The 19944-nt window shown below is 52.4% G+C and overlaps 2 protein-coding genes across 2 annotated transcripts in view; one reads left to right on the top strand and one right to left on the bottom strand.

Moving 5' to 3' along the window:
• TRAF2 (TNF receptor associated factor 2) overlaps positions 1 to 9104 on the bottom strand; it is a 58347-nt gene extending 49243 nt beyond the window's left edge. Inside the window, exons 1-2 of the mRNA XM_058445335.1 lie at positions 9001 to 9104; positions 1063 to 1137 (exon numbers count right to left, since the gene is read on the bottom strand). Of these exons, the coding sequence (XP_058301318.1) occupies positions 1063 to 1127 (65 nt within the window). The 5' untranslated portion in view covers positions 1128 to 1137; positions 9001 to 9104. The remainder of the gene's footprint in view (positions 1 to 1062; positions 1138 to 9000) is intronic.
• Positions 9105 to 15007: 5903 nt separating this feature from the next.
• EDF1 (endothelial differentiation related factor 1) lies at positions 15008 to 19337 on the top strand. Its single transcript, XM_032165708.2, has 5 exons — positions 15008 to 15172; positions 17591 to 17642; positions 18011 to 18171; positions 18455 to 18548; positions 19105 to 19337. Exons 1-5 carry the CDS (start codon positions 15095 to 15097, stop codon positions 19164 to 19166), a joined length of 447 nt encoding a protein of 148 aa, XP_032021599.1. The 5' UTR covers positions 15008 to 15094; the 3' UTR covers positions 19167 to 19337.
• The last annotated feature ends 607 nt before the right edge of the window (positions 19338 to 19944 follow it).

Genomic DNA, 19944 nt, shown 5'->3' with positions numbered 1-19944 from the left:
AAAAAAAAAAAAAAAGAAAACCCCGTCTCTACTAAAAGTACAAAAATTAGCCGGGCATGGTGGCGGGTGTCTGTAATTCCAACTACTCGGGAGGCTGAGGCAGGAAAATCGCTTGAACCTGGGAGGCAGAGGTTGCAGTGAGCCGAGATTGTGCCACTGCACTCCAGCCTGGGCGACAGAGCGAGAGTCTATCTCAAAGAAAAAAGAGGTTCACCTGTTTTTTTGGGAGGGGTTCACCTGTTTTAGGACACTCTACTTCCTTCAGGGTAACGGGAAAGTCATTCTAACAGCTTTCAGACGGTGGCCTCCAACTTGGGGTGACACACCTCACTGGTCCTGGATGATGACGGTGTTGAAGGGCTGAGTCTGAGACCACCTCAGCCCCACCCCAAGTCCAGAAAAGGTTTCCCAAGCTTGGTAAATGCCCACAGCCCTCGACAGCAGGCAGTGACCAGGATGACTGCTCCGTGCCGCCCAGTCTCAGAGGACTTGCCCCAGTGCTGCTCTCATGAAAATGCCTTTGTTTAATTTATACTGCTCTGTTTCCAGAAGATTGGCACACACACTGAAGAAAAAACAAAAAACTGGCTGGGTGTGGTGGCTCACACCTGTAATCCCAGCACTTTGGGAGGCTGAGGTGGGCAGATCATCTGAGGTCAGGAGTTCAAGACCAGCCTGGCCAACGTGGTGAAACCCCGGCTCTACTAAAATGCAAAAATTATCTGGACATAGTGGCACGCCTGTAATCCCAGCTACTCGGGAGGCTGAGGCAGGAGAATTGCTTGAACCTGGGAGGCGGAGGTTGCAGTGAGCCAGGATTATGCCACTGCACTCCATCCTGGGCGACAGAGCAAGACTCTGTCTAAAAATAAATAAATTAATTAATTAAAAAGAAAAATAAATAATAATAATAATAATATTGATTGTGATGACAGGCCCACAAGGCATAGCAAGTTGATACCAGCCTGACTGAGAGGCAGAGGCACATACTGATTGGGAAGTGGCCTCCCCCCCACCCGCCCACCAGCTTGGAAGCTGTGACACCTTGGCCTGAGGACTCGCCTTGTTTGCTGGCTGGAAAGGGGTGACTCACTCTGGCCATGGCGCAGCTCAGGGGATTCCCACATGGGCTCCTTCCTGCCGAAAAGAAAGCAAAAGTCAGCCACCCAGGCCTCCAGCAGGGGCAGGGGGAGGGGATGTGCCTGGGCAGTCTCAGGAGAAGCCCCAGCGCCCTCCCACTGCCTGAGGATGGGGGTTGCAGGAGCAGGAAGGAGGGCAGCAGTTGGAACCTGGAGATGGACACATGTAGCTGCTGTCCTGGACTCCGTGTCCTGACTGGAGGGTGCCAGTGTCCCTGGAGGGGCGGCGTGACCATGGACCAGAGCAGATGCTGCCATGGATGCCAGCCACTCACTGACCTGGCCAGGGAGGACCCCACAGCTACCCACTGGGCCTGCAGAGCACGGGGGATGAGGGGCTGCCGTGCCACTGGCATCTGCCCTGTGCCCAGCAGGGCTCTGTGGATGCATCTGAAATCCAGTGGCTGCATCTGCCCTCTGTGCCCAGCAGGGCTCTATGGATGCCTGGCTTCCCTTGGGCGTGGTTGGCACCCTCAATGGCTCACATCTCATGTCCTTTTACTCAGGTCTTGTGACGACAGAGCCCAGCTTGCAGATGGAGCCAGGAGGCAGAATGTCCGAGCTGGGCCCCCCACGGGACCGTGAACAAGGGACACCCTTGTGTGCCTGGTGCTGTCCCCAGGGGAAGTGCCCACCTCAAATAGCCTCAGTCCACTTGCTCACACCAAGAGGTTGCCTCTTTTTTTCAGATGTTTGCATGTCAGCCCTGAGCTGCAGCCTCCGAGGGAAGGTGGTTTCACTCTCACTCTGCAGTCATCTGACAGGAGTGTTTCCAGGAAGGCAGCTGCAGCTCCGGGCCAGAGTCCCCTGCACCAGCCCCAGCCCTGGCCTCACCCCCTCAGACCAGTGCACAGGGCACAGGGGCTCCCTCCTCATCAGCTCCCCAGGGGGCCTCCCCCAGGGCAACCCCTGATGAAAGGAAAAAGGCCTGGGGAGGGGTGGGACCTAGAGGCCTCAACGCCAGACGGTGGGGAAGCTCTTGTCCTCCAACTCAATGGCATAGAACCTTGGGGGGAATCTGAAGCCCGCCTGTCCAGGGCAGGCCCGGGGCTGGCTGCAGCCAGGAGACCCTTGAGCACGTGAGCTTGTGCTGTCACAGAGCAGCGTCGTGCCAGCAACCGTGGGAAAGAATGGATTTCTGTCAGCTTGTGTTTTCCGTTAACTTGGGAAGGACACACAAGAAAGTAATAAAAAGATTCACGCCTGTAATCCCAGCACTTTGGGAAGCCAAGGCTGGATCACTTGAGCTCAGGAGTTCAAGACCAGCCTGGGCAATGTAGTGAAACCTCCGTCTCTACAAAAAATGCAAAAATTAGGCCGGGTGTGGTGGCTCACGCCTGTAATCTCAGCACTTTGGGAGGCTGAGGCAGGCAGATCACCTGAGGTTGGGAATTTGAGACCAACCTGACCAACATGGAGAAACCCCGTCTCTACTAAAAATAGAAAAATTAGCCCGGCGTGGTGGTGCACACCTGTAATCCCAGCTACTTGGGAGGCTGAGGCAGGAGAATCACTTGACCCCGGGAGGCAGAGGTTGTGGCTAAGATTGCACCATTGCACTCCAGCCTGGGCAATAAGAGCCAAACTCTGTCTCAAAAAAAAAAAGAAAAAAAAAATAGCTGGGCGTGATGGTGCATGCCTGTAGCCCCAACTACCTGGGTGGCTGAGGTGGGAGAATTGCTTGAGCCTAGGAGGTTGAGGCTGGAGTGAGCCATGACTCTGCCCCCACCTCCTGAGCACCGGCCAGGACCAGGCACCACGGTTGCACTTCACACCCACAAACTCTAGAGAGCTGTGCTCACACTTGGTCCCAGCAAATGTGACCATCTAGCCAAGGCCACCCAACCCTTCACCCAGGATGCTCCAGGTGGCTGGAAGTTCCCCGCCCACCCTGCCACAGCCACGTTCTCCCAGCCCTACTGCCACCCTCCCCAGTGGGGCCTCCCACTTTTTTAGCTCTCGCCTCTTGGTCCCGGGACCAGAGCAACTGGGACCATCTGCAACCTCTGCCCCTGGGCTGCCATGTTTTCACCATCCTTCCCTGCTTCCCTGCCCACCTCTCCACCTGCCACGTCCCCACGCTGTGCTCACCTGCCAGGGCCCTGCGCTTAGGTCCTTCTAGGTTCCCTCCAACTACCCCCATTCTGCAGCTAGCTGGGCCTGAGGGAAGTTGCTCCCCAGGGTGGGGCGTCACTGCTGGCGGAGAAATCTGGGGATGAGCTGGGCCACTGGTTCACCCTCCTGAACCACATCTGCACAACATGCCAGTTAAAAAAAAAAAAGGCTGGTGCCATCCCAGCAATTTGGGAGGCCAAGGCGGGCGGATCATGAGGTCAGGAGTTCGAGACCAGCCTGACCAACATGGTGAAATCCTGTCTCTACTAAAAATACAAAATTTAGCCAGGCGTGGTGACATGCAACTGTCATCCCAGCTACTCAGCTGAGGTAGGAGGATCACTTGAGCCCAGGAGTCTGAGACCAGCCTGGGCAACAGGGCAAAACCCCATCTCTACAAACAATATAAAAATTAGCCCAGAATGGTGGTATGCGCCTGTAGCCCAAGCTACTGGGGTGGCTGAGGTGAGAGGATCACCTAAGTCTGGGGAGGTCGAGGCTGCAGTGAGCTCTGGTTGCAGTGTGTGCACCACTGCACTCCAGCCTGGGCAACAGAGCAAGACCCTGTCTCAAAAATAGTTTGCAGTAGAGATGGAGTCTTACTGTGTTGCCCAGGCTGGTCTTGAACTCCTGAGCTCAAGCAGTCCTCCTGCCTCGGCCTCCCAAAGTCCTGGGTTACAGGTGTGAGCCACTGCCTGGCCATCCTATTGGGTTTTTTTGGTTGTTTTTTTGTTTGTTTGAGACGGAGTTTTGTTCTTTTTGCCCAGGCTAGAGTGCAATGGTGAGATCTCAGCTCACTGCAACCTCCGCCTTCTGGGTTCAAGCGATTCTCCTGTCTCAACCTCTCAAGCAGCTGGGATTACAGGTGCCTGCCACCACACCCAGCGATTTTGTATTTTTAGTAGAGATGGGGGTTTCACCATGTTGGTCAGGCTGGTCTCGAACTCCTGACCTCAGGTGATCCACCTGCCTCAGCCTCCCAAAGTGCCGGGATTATAGGTGTGAGCCAAACCTAATTTTTTTTTTGTATTAATTAATGATAACATTATAGTCCAGTTTCTGGCTTTGAGGTTTTTTTTTTGTGTTTTTTTTTTTTAAGACGGAGTCTCGCTCTGTCGCCCAGGTTGGAGTGCAGTGGCGCGATCTAGGCTCACTGCAAGCTCCGCCTTCCGGGTTCACGCCATTTTCCTGCCTCAGCCTCCCGAGTAGCTGGGACTACAGTGGCCTGCTACCATGCCCGGCTAATTTTGTGTGTGTGTGTGTGTGTATTTTAGTAGAGACGGGGTTTTACCGTGTTGGCCAGGATGATCTCGATCTCCTGACCTTGCGATCCACCCGCCTTGGTCTCTCAAAGTGCTGGGATTACAGACGTGAGCCACCGCACACGGCATGGCTTTGAGTTTTAACAATCTGCAAGTTTGACAACTTTGTCAAAATTGATCTTTTTCTTGTTGTCATGATACTCCAGCTATGTTTATCCACCTATTTTTCCTCATGGTCAATCAGAAAACACTTTTTATTCACTTGAATTTTGAAAATTGTCTTTCACTTAATGCCATAGATAACACAAAGTTAGGAAGAACCTTGACCACAGGACATAATGTTTGGTTTATATAACTTCCACTTCACAGGACATTCTAGACATTGTGGTTCTGTGTGTGTCTTTGTTTTTTTTTAAGGTGATCCTAGTGACAGTCAGATCTCTCTGCAGTCAAAATAATTGTAAATTCAAATGAAAACTCCCAAGTGGCCCCACACGGTGATGATTATACAACTAATGTCCTGTTTTGCTGTCAAAGACAGGAGCCAGGCCGGGCATGGTGGCTCACGCCTATTATCCCAGCACTTTGGGAGGCCAAGGCGTGTGGATCACCTGCAGTCAGGAGTTCAAGACCAGCCTGGCCAATGTGGTGAAACCCCATCTCTGCTAAAAATACAAAAATTACCCAGGTGTGTTGGCGGGCACCTGTAATCCCAGCTACGTGGGAGGCTGAGGCAGAAGAATTCCTTGAACCCAGGAGGCGGGGGTTGCAGTGAGCCGAGATCGTACCATTGCACTCCAGCCTGGGTAACAGAGGGAGCTACTGGGAAAGCAGAGGTACAAGAATCACTTGAACCCAGGAGGCGGAGGAGGTTGCAGTGAGCTGAGATGGCACCACTGCACTCCAGCCTGGGAGACAGAGCCGAGACTCCACCTTGAAAAAAAAAAAGAGGGTAAGTTGTGCCGACAGTAGACAGAGAGGCCTTGGGAGCTCCTGCACAGCAGGGCTGCCTACCGGGGCTTAAGCCTCCAGAACTGTCTGGGACCCCCAGAACTTCCCCCCATCACCCAGCACAGCCAGGCGACTCTCCCATCTTCACTCCCACAGCAGGCAGGAGACAGTGGATCTGGGGGCTTTCCAGCCTCAGGGACACCAGGCTCAGCTCCTCTCCCTGTGGCTCGCTGGAGGCTGGCAGCCAGGCTGGCAGTTGGGAGGCCACTTCCCCATGGGTAGGACCATGTTGCTCTCTGGAACCCCAGCAGAAATGGCTCTGTCCCACCCCATCATCCTGCAGTGGAATTAATATTGGAAAGTCCCGCCGGGCACAGAAGGCTGCTCTGCATGTGGGCTGACCTCAGCAAGGATTGCCAGACACAGGGAAAAAACAGAGCCCTGAACCAAACAAAAGAGCGGGGAGGGAGGGTACAGGCACCAGAGGAGAATGTGAGAAGAACCAAGTTAGTAATCTTAGAAGAAAAAAGAGAAGAATTTGTGAAATGGAATGCTATAAAATTCAATGCTATAAAAAGAACTTAAGAGAATATAAGAGGAGTCAGATGTGGTGGTGCATGCCTATAATCCCAGCTACCTGGGAGGCTGAGGCAGGAGGATCACTGGAGCCCAGAAGGTGGAGGCTGCAGTGAGCCAAGATAGCACCACTGCATAACAATTGGGCAACAGAGCCAGATCCTGCATTAAAAAAAAAAAGAGAAAGGAAAGAGGGAAAGAAAGAGAAAGAGAAATACAGAAAGAAGGAATATAAGAGGGAGCCCTTATAAATAAAACGTGATACCAAAGTTAAGAAAAATGTTAAGTAGAGGCCGGGCGCGGTGGTTCACGCCTGTAATCCCAGCACTTTGGGAGGCCAAGGCGAGCGGATCACGAGGTCAGGAGATTGACACCATCCTGGCTAACACGGTGAAACCCCGTCTCTACTAAAAATACAAAAAAAATTAGCCGGGCGAGGTGGCGGGTGCCTGTAGTCCCAGCTACGCGGGAGGCTGAGGCAGGAGAATGGCATGAACCCCGGGGGGCAGAGCCTGCAGTGAGTCGAGATCGCGCCACTGCACTCTAGCCTGGGTGAAACAGCGAGACTCCGTCTCAAAAAAAAAAAAAGAAAAATGTTAAGTAGATAGGTTATACATTGAGGAAATCTCCCAAAATTAGAACAGAAAGAACGTGAGTTGAAAAACAGGAAAGACTGGCCAGGCGCGGTGGCTCAATGCCTGTAATCCCAGCACTTTGGGAGGCTGAGGTGGGCGGATCACCTGAGGTCAGGAGTTTGAGATGAGCCTGACCAACATGGTGAAACCTCGTCTCTACTAAAAATACAAAAAAATTAGCCAAGTGCGGTGGCAGGTGCCTATAATCCCAGCTACTTGGGAGGCTGAGGCAGGAGAATCGCATAAACCTGGGAGGTGGAGCTTGCAGTGAGCCAAGATTGCGCACTACACTCCAGCCTGGGCGATAAAGTGAGACTCCATCTCAAAAAGAAAAAAAAATTGGTTGGGCATGGTGGCATGTGATTGTAGTCCCAGCTACTTGGGAGGCTGAGGCAGGAGGATCACTTGAGCCCAGAAGGTTAAGGATGCAGTGAGCCACAATTAAGCCACTGCACTCCAACCTGGGAAACAGAGCAAGGCCTTGTCTCAAAAACAGTAATAAAAAAATAAAAAATAAAAATAACAGAACCTGCTACCATCAGACTGGGTGCCAATATGTAATAAGAGAGGAGGGAACGTTTTCTGCCAAAAAGTAGGAAGGACAGATGTGCAGAGAGGGCCACACTGTTCCTGGGTGTGATGTCCACGTGTCTTCATTGTGGCGGAGCCGGGGAGGGTCCCGGGGCCTGACGGGTGCTTCTCACTGCAGGTGGTGCAGTGGCTGGCACAGATGGTGGGAAAGAATGTGAACTGAGTAAGTGGAATGGCCCTAGGAAATTAGGCGAAACCTGGTGCAGTTGTGTGGCCTGCTCTTCTTATTTTGTGCATCAGGGTCTCAACTTTTCTTAGAGGAACTTATCTAGGTACAGCATGTAGTATCGGCGGTGACACAGACATTTTCTTATTTAACCAGTGACCACTCAAGGATTGCTTAGTTTAGGTTCCATTAAGCTACCAGCAGAAGGCACTGATTGTGAAATTTCACAGCATTACCCTGCAAAGTGGAAAGGTACCATTAAGAGGGATAAAGGTTTTGTTATGATGTGGAGTCTCATTCTTTGTCTTGGGAAAGCCATCTACAGTATTTATTTATTTATTTTTTTTGAGACGGAGTCTTGCTCTGTCACCCAGGCTGGAGTGCAGTGGCCCGATCTCGGCTCACTGCAAACTCCGCCTCCCCGGCTTCAGGCCATTCTCCTGCCTCAGCCTCTCCTAGTAGCTGGGACTACAGGCGCCCGCCACCATGCCCGGCTAATTTTTTTTTTTTTTGTATTTTTAGTAGAGACGGGGTTTCACTGTGGTCTCGATCTCCTGACCTCGTGATCTGCCCGCCTCGGCCTCCCAAAGTGCTGGGATTACAGGCGTGAGCCACCGCGCCCAGCAGATTTCTGATAACTTTAAGGTCAATGAACTAAATTAAAACTTTCAGAACTGTAGTAAAGAAACTGATGGGGCTGGGTGCAGTGGCTCAAGCCTGTAATCCAAACTGCCTGATGTCATGACCAGAGACATTCAAACTACAAACCAGGAGGAGAAGCTGATGTTTAAATACTGTAGATGGAGGCCGGGCGCGGTGGCTCACGCTTGTAATCCCAGCACTTTGGGAGGCCGAGGCGGGCGGATCACGAGGTCAGGAGATCGAGACCACAGTGAAACCCCGTCTCTACTAAAAATACAAAAAAAATTAGCTGGGCGCGGTGGTGGGCGCCTGTAGTCCCGGCTACTCAGGAGGCTGAGGCAGGAGAATAGCGTGAACTCGGGAGGCAGAGCTCGCAGTGAGCCGAGATCATGCCACTGCACTCCAGCCTGGGCTACAGAGCAAGACTCCATCTCAAAAAAAAAAAAAAAAAAAAGTTATTAGAAATCTGTGTTCAAGAGTACTTGTTAGAGTCTTTTCCATGAAAAGCAATTTTGGACTGTACCTTATTCCAAATGCTTTCAGAAAACCATTGTGAATGATAAAAACTTAAAATAGCCACAGTTAAAAATCCGATGACAGTTCCCAAGTGACAAGGAAACTTAGTTGCTTCCATTACACGCAGCATGTTAAGATAGCAGCCAGAATGATGACTACCAGTGTCACATCAGGGCCATCAGACTTTTATAAATTTCATATAATTTTTAGAGTACATTAATAACATATCCAGAACCAGGTGTGGTGGATCATATCTGTAATCTGTAATCCCAGTAACTTGGGAGGCTGAGGTGACAGGATCACTTTTGGCCAAGAGTTTGAGACCAGGCTGGGCAACATAGCAAGACCCCACCTATAATAAAAACAAAATAAATTACCTGGGTGGTGGCACATGCCTATAGTCTTACCTGCTTGGGAGGCTGAGGTGGGAGGATTTCTTGAGTCTAAGATTTTGAGGCGGCAGTGAGCCATAGTCATGCCAGTACACTCCATCCAGCCTGGGCAACAGAGACCTTGTCTATAATAAACAAACAAAAACATATCTATACAAATATAACTTTAGGAAAAGTTCAACATAACCAAAATTATGACTAACATTAAATTTTCATAAATTTTTATAATTTGTGGAACATTTATACCAATAAATACTAATAAATATAACTGAAAGATTTAGTGTTATCATTTGACAACTTATCAAATAAGGCTTATCATTTAATATCTCTACAAGATGAGACTTATATTCTTTGAGGCTCTTCATGAACCGAAGTGGAAAATTGCAAAGTTAAATTTAGGTCAAAAAGACTTAACTTAGGATATTGATCCTGGGGAAGCCAGTCAAAGATGTCAAAAGATTCAAAACACTTAATAAAAATAGAATCATAGTAACCAGAGTGATAATCAAAAAACTTCGGGCCGGGCGTGGAGTCTCACGCCTGTAATCTCAATACTTTGAGAAACTGAGGTGGGTGGATCATAAGGTCAGGAGTTTGAGACTGGCCTGGCCAATATGGTGAAACCCTGTCTCTACTAAAAATACAAAAATTAGCTGGGCGTGGTGGTGCGCACCTGTAGTCCCAGCTACTCGGGAGGCTGAGGCAGGAGAATCACTTGAACTCAGGAGGCAGAGGTTGCGGTAAACCAAGGTCATGCCACTGCACTCCAGCCTGGGCAACAGAGGGAGACTCTGTCCCCGGAAAAAAAAAAAAAAAGACTTCAAAAGTAATGTATGACATAGGTGACCAATTTTTTTAGTTTTGTACTAGTGTATTTTTAATAGAAAAGATCAATATTTAGAAAGACTTACAAATAATTTCCTTCTACTTATAGCTAACTTAATTACATACAAAATACCTTTCATAAATTCCCTTTTCACAAGTCTTATCAAAACTTGGACCAGACCAGGCGTGGTGGCTCATGCCTGTAATCCCAGCACTTTGAGAGGCTGAGGCTCACTTGAGGTCAGGAGTTCAAGACCAGCCTGGCCAACATGGCAAAACCCCTCTCTACTAAAAACACAAAAACTAGCCAGGAATAGTGGCATGTGCTTGTAATCCCAGCCACTCAGGAGGCTGAGGCAGGAGAATCACTTGAACCCAGGAGGCGGAGGTTGCAGTGAGCTGAGACTGTGCCACTACACTCCAGCCTGGGCAACAGAGCAAGACTCCATCTCAAAAAACAAAAACTTACTCAGACTATTGATGACATGCTCGGATTTTCTGTTTTGTCCTGTGGTTCTGCTTTCTTTCCTTATCTTTTTCTTTCTTTTTCTTTTTTTTTGAGACAGGGCCTGACTCTGTTGCCCAGGCTGGAGTGCAGTGGCTCGATCTTGGCTCACTGCAATCTCCACCTCCCAGGCTCAGGTGATCTTCCAAATTCAGCCTCCCAATTACCTGGAACTACAAGTGTGTGCCATCATGGGCAGCTAATTTTTGTATTTTTTGTAGAGATGGGGTATCACCATGTTGCCCAGGCTGGTCTTGAACTCTTGAGCTCAAGTGATCCACCTTGCCTCAGCCTTCCAAAGTGCTGGGATTACAGGCATGAGCCACCACACCTGGCCAGTTTCTTTTTCTTAAATAACCAGTCACTTTAGGACAAACATTTACCATATGTGATTCTTTCTCATTAAAAATTATTATCTCTCTCTCTCTCTCTCTCTTTTTTTTTTTTTTTAGACAGAGAGTCTCGTTCTGTTGCCCAGGCTGGAGTGCAGTGGCTTGATCTTGGCTTGCTGCAACCTCCACCTCCCAGGTTCAAGCGACTCTCCTGCCTCAGCTTCCTGAGTAGCTGGGACTACAGGCACCCACCACCATGCCTGGCTGTTTTGTATTTTTAGTAGAGACGGAGTTGCTGGCCTCAAACTCCTGACCTTGTGATCTGCCTGCTCTGGCCTCCCAAAGTGCTGCATTGTGGGAGGCTGAGGTGGGAGGATTGCTTAAGCCTGGGAGGTTGGGTCTGCAGTGAGCTGTGATCACGCCACTGCATTCCAGCTTGGATGCCAGAGTGAGACCTTGTCTCTAAATAAATAAATAGTAGGAGAACGTTTCCGATGTGGTGAATGTATGGCGCTATACAGTCCTAAGAAGCTCAGTGGGCTAGACGTGGTGGCTCACGCCTGTAGTCCCAACACTTTGGGAGGCTGAGGCGGGCGGATCACCTGAGGTCAAAAGTTTGAGACCAGCCTGGCCAACATGATGAAACCCCGTCTCTACTAAAAATACAAAAAATTAGTTGGGCGTGGTGGCAGGCGCCTGTAATCCCAGTTATATGGGAGGCTGAGGCAGGAAAATCACTTGAACCTGGGAGACAGAGGTTGCAGTGAGCCTAGATCATGTCACTGCACTCCAGCTTGGGTGACAAGGGCGAAACTCCACCTCAAAACAAAAACAAAAACAAAAACGAAAATTAGCTGGGCATGAACCCAGGAGGCGGAGGTTGTAGCAAGCCGAGATCGTGCCACTGCACTCCAGCCTGGGTGACAGAGCAAGATTCCATCTCAAAAAAATAAAATAAATAAACAGCTCAGTGAACCCAAGGAAGGAAAATACAAAGGAAAATATGCTTGGGCACATGCTAAGAAAACTGAAGATCAGGCTGGGGGTGTCGGAATGTGCCTGTAATTCCATTATTTTGGGAGGCTGAGGTGGGAGGATCACTTGAGCCCAGGAGGTTGAGGCTGCAGTGAGCCATGATTGTGCCACTGTACTCCAGCCTGGGCAACAGAGTGAGGCCCTGTCTCAAAAAAAAAAAAAAAAAAAGAAAGAAAGAAAGAAAAAAGAAAAGAAAAAGAAAACTGAAGACAAAGGGATAGTCTTGAAAGAGCCAGAGGACATGTGACACTTTCCCATAACCTGCTGGAGAACCAGGACACAAATGACTGATCACTGATTCTCATTGGCAATGATGGAAGTTGGAAGACAATGGGATGATGTTTATACAATAGTGTATTCTTCAAACACAAGGGCAAAACAGAGACATTTTCAGTTAAATGAAAGATGAAACTACAGCAGATGGTACTAAAAGGACCGAAGAAAGGCTGGAGGGAAACTATGCCAGAGAGACACTGAGATCTACAGATGGAAATGAAGAGACTTTTTTTCTCCAGGAGTCTTTGGAATTGTCTTTTCTCCGTGCATGAAGCTAAATGGATAACTGGTAGACGGACTGGTGCAACATCTCCAGTGAGGTATGAGAGGCTCGCCAGACCCCCCAAAGCTGCTTCTTCGTACCAGCCGCTTTCCTCTGGGCCCCAAGTTGGAAGAATCCAAGAATAGGAGGGAGTGTGTGCAAATGACCCCAGGGTGGGACGGAGTGGGCAGTGAGGACAGCCTCACACAGACACCTGTATCCATCATGCCTTGGTGCAGGGAGTGCCAAGGACAGGGCACAAGTGACTTGTGGCATCAGGCCTGGACTCCTGATGGAGGGCCAGGTGGGACAACGGCTGTCCTGGTGGACACCTGCAGAGGACAGCTATATGTAGCTGTCCCCTCTCTCTCAGCCCAGGCTCACTACGGAGCTAGCTGAGCCCCACTTGCATGGGTCTCTGAGGCTCTGAGAAGGGCCTCCCAATGCGTTCATGAGATCAGGTGTTGGGTAAGTTTGTCACGTTAGGAGGCCTGAACTGCAGTGTTAACAAGGCTGCCTCTTTCCAGGCCAACTTCACCTTCATCACGCTCTTCCTGGGGGCTGGTGGCAGTGGAGTGATTATAAGCATTTTTGGCACACAACGAAGGGGGACTTGAGTGGGAGATGCATCCAGTCAGAGTTTATGGGATATTTTCTTTTTCTTTCTTTCCTTTTTTTTTTTTTTTTTTTTGAGACAGCAGAGTCTTGCTCTGTCCCTAGGCTGGAGTGCAGTGGCGCAGGCTCGGCTCACTGCAACCTCCACCTCCGGGTTCAAGCAATTCTCCTGCCTAGCCTCCCAAGTAGCTGGGACTACAGGCACGCACCACCATGCCCAGCTAATTTTTGTATTTCTAATAGAGACAGGGTTTCACAGTGTTGGCCCGGATGATCTCGATCTCTCGACCTTGAGATCCATCCGCCTTGGCCTCCCAAAGTGCTGGGATTACAGGCGTGAGCCACCGCGCCCGGCCACAGGGGATATTTTCATTCAGTTGAATCACGTCCTTGCTGGCCGTCTGAGGCTGTTGAGTCCTTAGCCGAACGGAGCTTGGTGCTGGAAGTCGGCAGGAAACAGAGAAGCAAGGTTTGTATGGACGGAGCCATCAGTGTGTCCGCAAGGTTCTTCCAATCATCCGGTGTGAAAAACGGTAAGCAGAAGACTCAACTTCCCACTGCCTGGTTAGAATTACAGTTGCCTCCTCCGCGGAATGCATTTGGTAATGCAGCATTTCCAATTTAATACAGCATTTATGTATGTTTTCTTTTTGGATAGAGACTGCATTTTTCAGGATCCTTGTTTGTGAAGCATCCATTCAAAGCCCGGAAGTCAATACTATGACTAGGGCCAGCAGTGGCTCAAGCCTGTAATCTCAGGCTTTGGGAGGACCACGTGAGCTCAGGAGTTCCAGACTGACGAGCCAGTGCAGCACGGAGACCCCATCTCTACCCCACAAAATACAAAAATTAGCCAGGCGTGGGGGCTGCGCCTATAGTCCCATTGCTTGAGCCCAGGGCATCGAGGCTGCAATGAGCTGAGATCTCGTTGCTGCGCTCCAGCGTGGGCCACAGGGTGAGACCCGGTCTATAAAAATAAAAATCCTAAAAAAGTTGTTCAATAATAACGTATAATGACCTTTCTCATTATACAAAACGACTGTAAAATAGCTGGAAAATAGGGTATTACAGAATTATTGTCATATAACATATACACTTTATACATTACAGAAAATAAACATCATGCAAAACCATTCATTTTTGCAACCAATGTTTTCATAGTTTTCCATTCTTTTTCTTTTTCTTTTTTTTTTGAAACGGAGTTTCGTTCTTGTTGCCCAGGCTGGAGTGCAATAGCGGGATCTCGGCTCACCGCAACCTGTACCTCCCGGGTTCAACTGATTCTTCTGCCTCAGCCAACCCGAGTAGCTGAGATTACAGGTGCGCGCCACCACGTCCGGCTAATTTTGTATTTTTAGTAGAGACAGGGTTTCTCCTTGTTGGTCAGGCTGGTCTCAAACTCCTGACCTCAGGTGATACGCCCGCCTCGGTCTCCCAAAGTTCTGGGACTACAGGCGTGAACCACCGCGCCTGGCCTGCATTATTTTTCTTAAAAAGAGTCCCACTTGCGGATCACGAGGTCAGGAGATAGAGACCATCCTGGCCCTTCTCTACTAAAAATACGAAAAAAAAAAAAATTAGCCGGGCGTGGTGGCGGGCGCCTGTAGTCCCAGCTCCTCGGGAGGCTGAGGCAGGAGAATGGCGTGAACCCGGGAAGCGAAGCTTGCAGTGAGCTGAGATCGCACCACGGCACCCAGCCTGGGCGACAGAGCAAGACTCCATCTCAAAACAAAAAAGTTCAAAAAAAAAAAAAAAAGTGTCCCACCCCACGCTGCGTTTCGGGCCCCACGGCCCTGGTCCTCGAACGCAGGTCCGAGCCGCGCACGCGGCAAAACAAAGGGGGGCGGCCGCGCTGTGACAGCGAAGACCCCGCGCCCCCTCCGCCCGCGTGGCCCGGACGGGGTGCGGGGCCTGGGGAGGCGCGGGGGCTGCGCGTCGGGGCGCAGCCGCCGCCCGCGTGTGCTAGGAGGCCGCGGGGCCCGGGCTCCGGGGTCCTCCCGACCTGCGCCCCCAGTGGCTGCCGCGCCTCGCCAGGCCAGGCCCCGATGTCGCCCTCCTCACGTAGCCAGCGCGCGGCCAAAGCGTCCCTCAGACGAGCCGAACGCCGAATGGCCCCGAGCACGGGAAGTGCCCGCCCCCCGCGTGCCACAGCCAATGGGACGCCGGAAGCGGGGAGGTGCCGAGGGGACGTCGCGTCGCCGCGCCGGGTCTCTAGCAGCTGCCGCCGAGCCGCCGGACGGACGCTCGTCTTCGCCCGCCATGGCCGAGAGCGACTGGGACACGGTGACGGTGCTGCGCAAGAAGGGCCCTACGGCCGCCCAGGCCAAATCCAAGCAGGTGCTTTGCTGACTGAGGAGCGGCCGGGCCGGGCGGGGCGGACGCTGGGCCGGGGCCACGGACCGTGGGGCAGGGGGCTCCGGGAAGGGCAGGCGGGGCCTGGGACAGGGCGCAGGGGACGGGGACAAGGCTGGGGTGCTGGGGGCAGGACGGGGTTCGAGGGGCGGGGCGCATCGCAAGGGGTAGGAGGACCGGGCCAGGACAGGGGTGGGAAGGTGGGGGGCGGACCCTGGTGGGGATGGACGGACCCAGGAGGCAGGGGGCGGGCGACTGGGCTAGGAGAGGAGCAGGGAACGGGACCAGTGCCAGGGTGGGGCGGGGACTGTTGGTGGGGACAGGTGTGAGGACAGAAGCAGGAGGTGGGGACGGGGGCGGGGACAAGGCTGGGGGCCTTGTGTGAGGATAGAGACAGAGAACCAGGGTGGGCACTGGGAACGGGGGCAGGGATGGAGGTGGGGACAGGGCTTGGGAGGACAGGGACTAGAGTGGGGGACATGACTTAGGACAGGGGTGGGGACTGGGGCAAGCAGCAGGAACCAGCGATGAAGGTGGGGAATTGGGGTTGGGATAGGGTTGGGGGCCAGTGGACAGCAGTTGAGGGCTTGGGGCGGGAGACCGGGTGATAGGGACAGAGGTTAGTGACCTTAGTGGGAGTTGGGGATGGGGTAGGCTCCCCCTGAGAGTTTTCTCTCTGCCTGGGGCCTGCTTGGTTCTACTGGTCTCCACTGGTCAGATACTGCCCAAGGAGCCTACCTGGCTGCATCACAGGCTGTAGAGAGTGCCTGCCTCAGGGGACCCCATGAGCAGGTGGACACTGCCTCCCCCTGTTGCACGGGTGGAAGATGGGCATGCCCTGAGCAGTACTTGTGGAAGGAGATTACCAATGTGGCTGATGGATCCGAGGGTCAGTTGTGAGTCTGATGTAATAGGGAGGACAGTTTAGTCACCGCCTCGGCCTCATTCGTACCCTCAGGTGGCCTAGGGCTGAAGCCTTTGAGGCCAGTTGGGCCAGGATGTGCTGGGGCTCTGGTGACAGGGATTCATTGGTCTGCCCTGCTCTCACTGGTTGCATGGTCAAAACCAAATTCACTCTCCTTTTCTTTTAAAGGAAACTTAATGGCCACAAGCTAGGAGTCATGAGAATAATTGTGTGGCAGCATCTGTGAGCAGATCACACTTAGGATGCTCCACAAGTCACTTCTCTGAAGCGGTAGAAATGTTGGCCGGGCGCGGTGGCTGACGCCTGTAATCCCAGCACTCTGGGAGGCCAAGGCAGGTGGATCATGAGGTTAGGAGTTCAGGACCAACATGGCCAAGATGGTGAAACCCCATCTCTACTAAAAATACAAAAAATTAGCCGGGCGCGGTGGCGGGCGCCTGTAATCCCAGCTACTCGGGAGGCTGAGGCAGGAGAATCGCTTGAACTCGGAGGGCGAAGGTTGCAGTGAGTCGAGATCGCGCCACTGCATTCCAGCCTGGGCGACAGAGTGAGACTCTGTCTCAAAAAAAAAAAAAAAAAAAAGTCAAGAAATACATTATATTAATATTCAGTGACTGTAGGTGAGATAGCATCACTGTTACTGGTGATGTTTCTGGGGAGCCTGCAGGCTTCCATGAGATGTGTCATCTCTGTGTTACTAGGAGCCACATTCAGGGAGGAAGGCCGCACCAGGCCAGCGTTTAGTGTTCCTTCCTACTTTTGCAGTAGAGTCCAGCAGAAAAGTAAATCTGTGCTAAATACGATTTCTCAAAAAGAATCCACTAGCGCATACCAGCTATTCAGGAGGGAGGCTGAGGCCAGAGGCTCACTTGAGCCCAGGAGTTCCAGACCAGCCTGGGCAACACAGCAAGACCCCAACTCTAAAAAAAAAAAAAATCCCTAGTGTGTCTTCTCAACAGCAAAGGAAGTGGTGTTCTCTTAGCAGTTTATTGTGAGTTTCTTAGACATCTGATTGTAGAGGCTTTTGTATAATGAGTTTGGGGTTTTGTTGTGTTTTGTTTTTTTAGACAGTGTCTCACTCTGTCTCCCAGGTTGGCGTTATCATAGCCCACCACAGCCTCAAACTCCTGGGCTTAAGTGATCCTCCTGCCCTGGCCTCCCTCTGTAGGCATGCACCACAATGCCTGATAATTTTTTTGTTTTTTCGTAGAGACAGGATCTTGCTGTGTTGCCCAGGCTGGTCTCGAACTCGTGGCCTCAAGTAATCCTGCTACTTCGGTTTCCCAGAGTGCTGGGATTACAGGCATAAGCCACGGTGCCTAGTTGAGCTTGGGTAATTGAACCCAGCACTGCATATCAGTCTTTGGGCACCACTAGTCCTTAGCAGTGTGCTAACTGGCTAACAGCAGGCCTGAATTGGTGTGTGCTGGACACTGTCAAAGCTGATTTTGATCCACTGATGTTTTCTAATTTTCTAGGCTATCTTAGCAGCACAGAGACGAGGAGAAGATGTGGAGACTTCCAAGAAATGTAGGTACTTGTGTTTCCGCTTGCAAAATGAGGCTGTGTTGTGGGGTCTGTGTGCTGGTGGGTGTGGTGTGGGCGGTGCCCCCAGGGACGTTGTCAGCTGAATGCCTGCCTGCACCGGTGCTGGCCAGAGCCCTGGGAGGCAGCCATCTTCCCAGAGCAGCTCTGGTTGGCATGAGTACAGCTGCCTGTCCTCATAACTGAGAGAAAACTCTGGAAGTCCATGCCCTGAGGTGTGTGAACTTGGGACAGCCTGGGTTCCCATGTCCCCTTGGGCTCAGGCAGCCTCTGGGGTCTGGTTACCGCTCTGAAATGGTTTTTCTTCAGGTTAATTCCAAACTGTCTCTGCTTTTGCCTCACACCGACTCCAGGGGCTGCTGGCCAGAACAAACAACATTCTATCACCAAGAACACGGCCAAGCTGGACCGGGAGACGGAGGAGCTGCACCATGACAGGGTGACCCTGGAGGTGGGCAAGGTGATCCAGCAGGGTCGGCAGAGCAAGGGGCTTACACAGAAGGACCTGGCCACGGTGAGGCTGCGCCGGCTCTCACTCCTCCTGGGGTTGTGGGTTTGGGGAGGGGGATGGCTGGTGTTCAGATAGCACGGGGAGGGCGGGCTATCTGGTGCCCCTGCAGGGAATGCCTCGGGAAGCCAGGTCAGCCCGGCTCTCACTGCCTCTCGCACAAAACCCAGCTGCGTGTGGGTGCATACCCCAGGTGCCCCAGAAGCTGCTGTTCTCAGGCGACGCTCCGTGCCTGGTTTCACAGCAGTCCTAGTGGAGCCGATGTGTATAAAGCACATCTTCTCTTTAGAAAATCAATGAGAAGCCACAGGTGATCGCGGACTATGAGAGCGGACGGGCCATACCCAATAACCAGGTGCTGGGCAAAATCGAGCGGGCCATCGGTGAGTGTCCCTCCACCCTTCGCCGGGTCCGCTGGACAGGGAGGCTACCCGCTCCCGGCTGGGGTTGTTGAGAGCGGGACTCGGGAAGAAGATGGCCCTGGGGGTCCCGTTCTCTGAATTCTGGAGCTTTGCTTGACTGAGATGACAGACTGAGGGATGGTGGGGGCTCTGCAGGCCTCAGGAAACCCCTAAGAGCAAAGTGGAGTCCCACTCCCTTCCCCTTGCCAGTTCCCATCAGCCTGTGCTGTTGGCCGTGGTTCTCTGAGCCTGAGCACAGCGGGTCTGGGCCCTGTCAGCATGGGGCCGGAAGCCAGTTCCGCAGAGGACCCCGGCTCTGGTTCTTCCGGAGAGGGGTGTTCATGCTCTGCTGTCTAAGATGATCAGACTCATCCCCTTCAAAATTAGATGTGAGAACCAGGAGTGCTTGCGTGCTGAGAGCCCAGTGAGGCACGGGAGCAGCGTGGGCCCCCTTCCCTGGGAAGATGTTGAAGAGGGGCAGCGTGGTGGGGAGGAGGGAGCTGGCGCTGCAGTGGCCAGTGGCTGTGGCTCATTTCAGGCCTCAAGCTCCGGGGAAAGGACATTGGAAAGCCCATCGAGAAGGGGCCTAGGGCGAAATGAACACAAAGCCTCGAAATCAGTGCGCTCCAGCTGATCTCGTTCCGCCGGTTCCCCTTGGCCGCCAGCACCGCCGTGGGTCTCCTCACGGGCCAAACGGAACAAGGGGTCCAGCTTGTGGGGGACCCTCCCCAGCCCATTCCTGCTGTCAAACAAACAAAACCTTGCAAAGCGTTGGGTTCTGCTGACTGTTTTTCTCCCTACGTCGCGTTCCTCAGATCGGTGCAGAACTCCGCCTTCCTGTCCTAGGGTGTCTGCCCAGTAGCGGTTGTGGCTCAGAGGCCTCAGGGAGCTCTGAGCAACACCTTATACAAGGGTGAGGGGTGGAGGCCCGAGGCGCGGAAGGAAGAGGAGCAGTGTCACTGGGCGCTGCTTTCTCTGATGCAGCTCTAAAGAGAAGCTGGGGAAAGTTCCTGCCCTTGGTGCCGGGGCCAGATCATCCGGTCCTGCTGTCAGCTCCCAGGCCCCTAGTTGTGGGGAAAGCTGGTGAATTTTCATCGCTGATGCCCGGGAGTGGGCTGCCAGGTGGGGCTCTGAAGGTCTCCCTGCAGGGCCGTTTCCTCTTCGCCCATCTGCGTGGACAGTTAGCGGGCACCGGTCAGCCCCACGGCACCTGAAGACGGACGGCACTAGCCGTGCCCGACTGCCACCCTCTGCTGGGAGTTAGTTCCCAGGGCGGACGGGAGCCCAGCGGCTGACGAGGGTGCTGTGCTGTGCCCTCCAGCACTGCATGGCTCCTGGGGGCAGATGTGTGTTCATGAGGCAGGGTAGGGCTTTCCTG

The sequence above is a fragment of the Hylobates moloch genome, unplaced genomic scaffold, assembly GCF_009828535.3.
Source record: "Hylobates moloch isolate HMO894 unplaced genomic scaffold, HMol_V3 SCAFFOLD_10, whole genome shotgun sequence".
Taxonomy (NCBI): Eukaryota; Metazoa; Chordata; class Mammalia; order Primates; family Hylobatidae; genus Hylobates; species Hylobates moloch.
The sequence above is the reverse complement of the archived record's forward strand: the minus strand, read 5'-3'. Positions and strand labels throughout refer to the sequence as shown.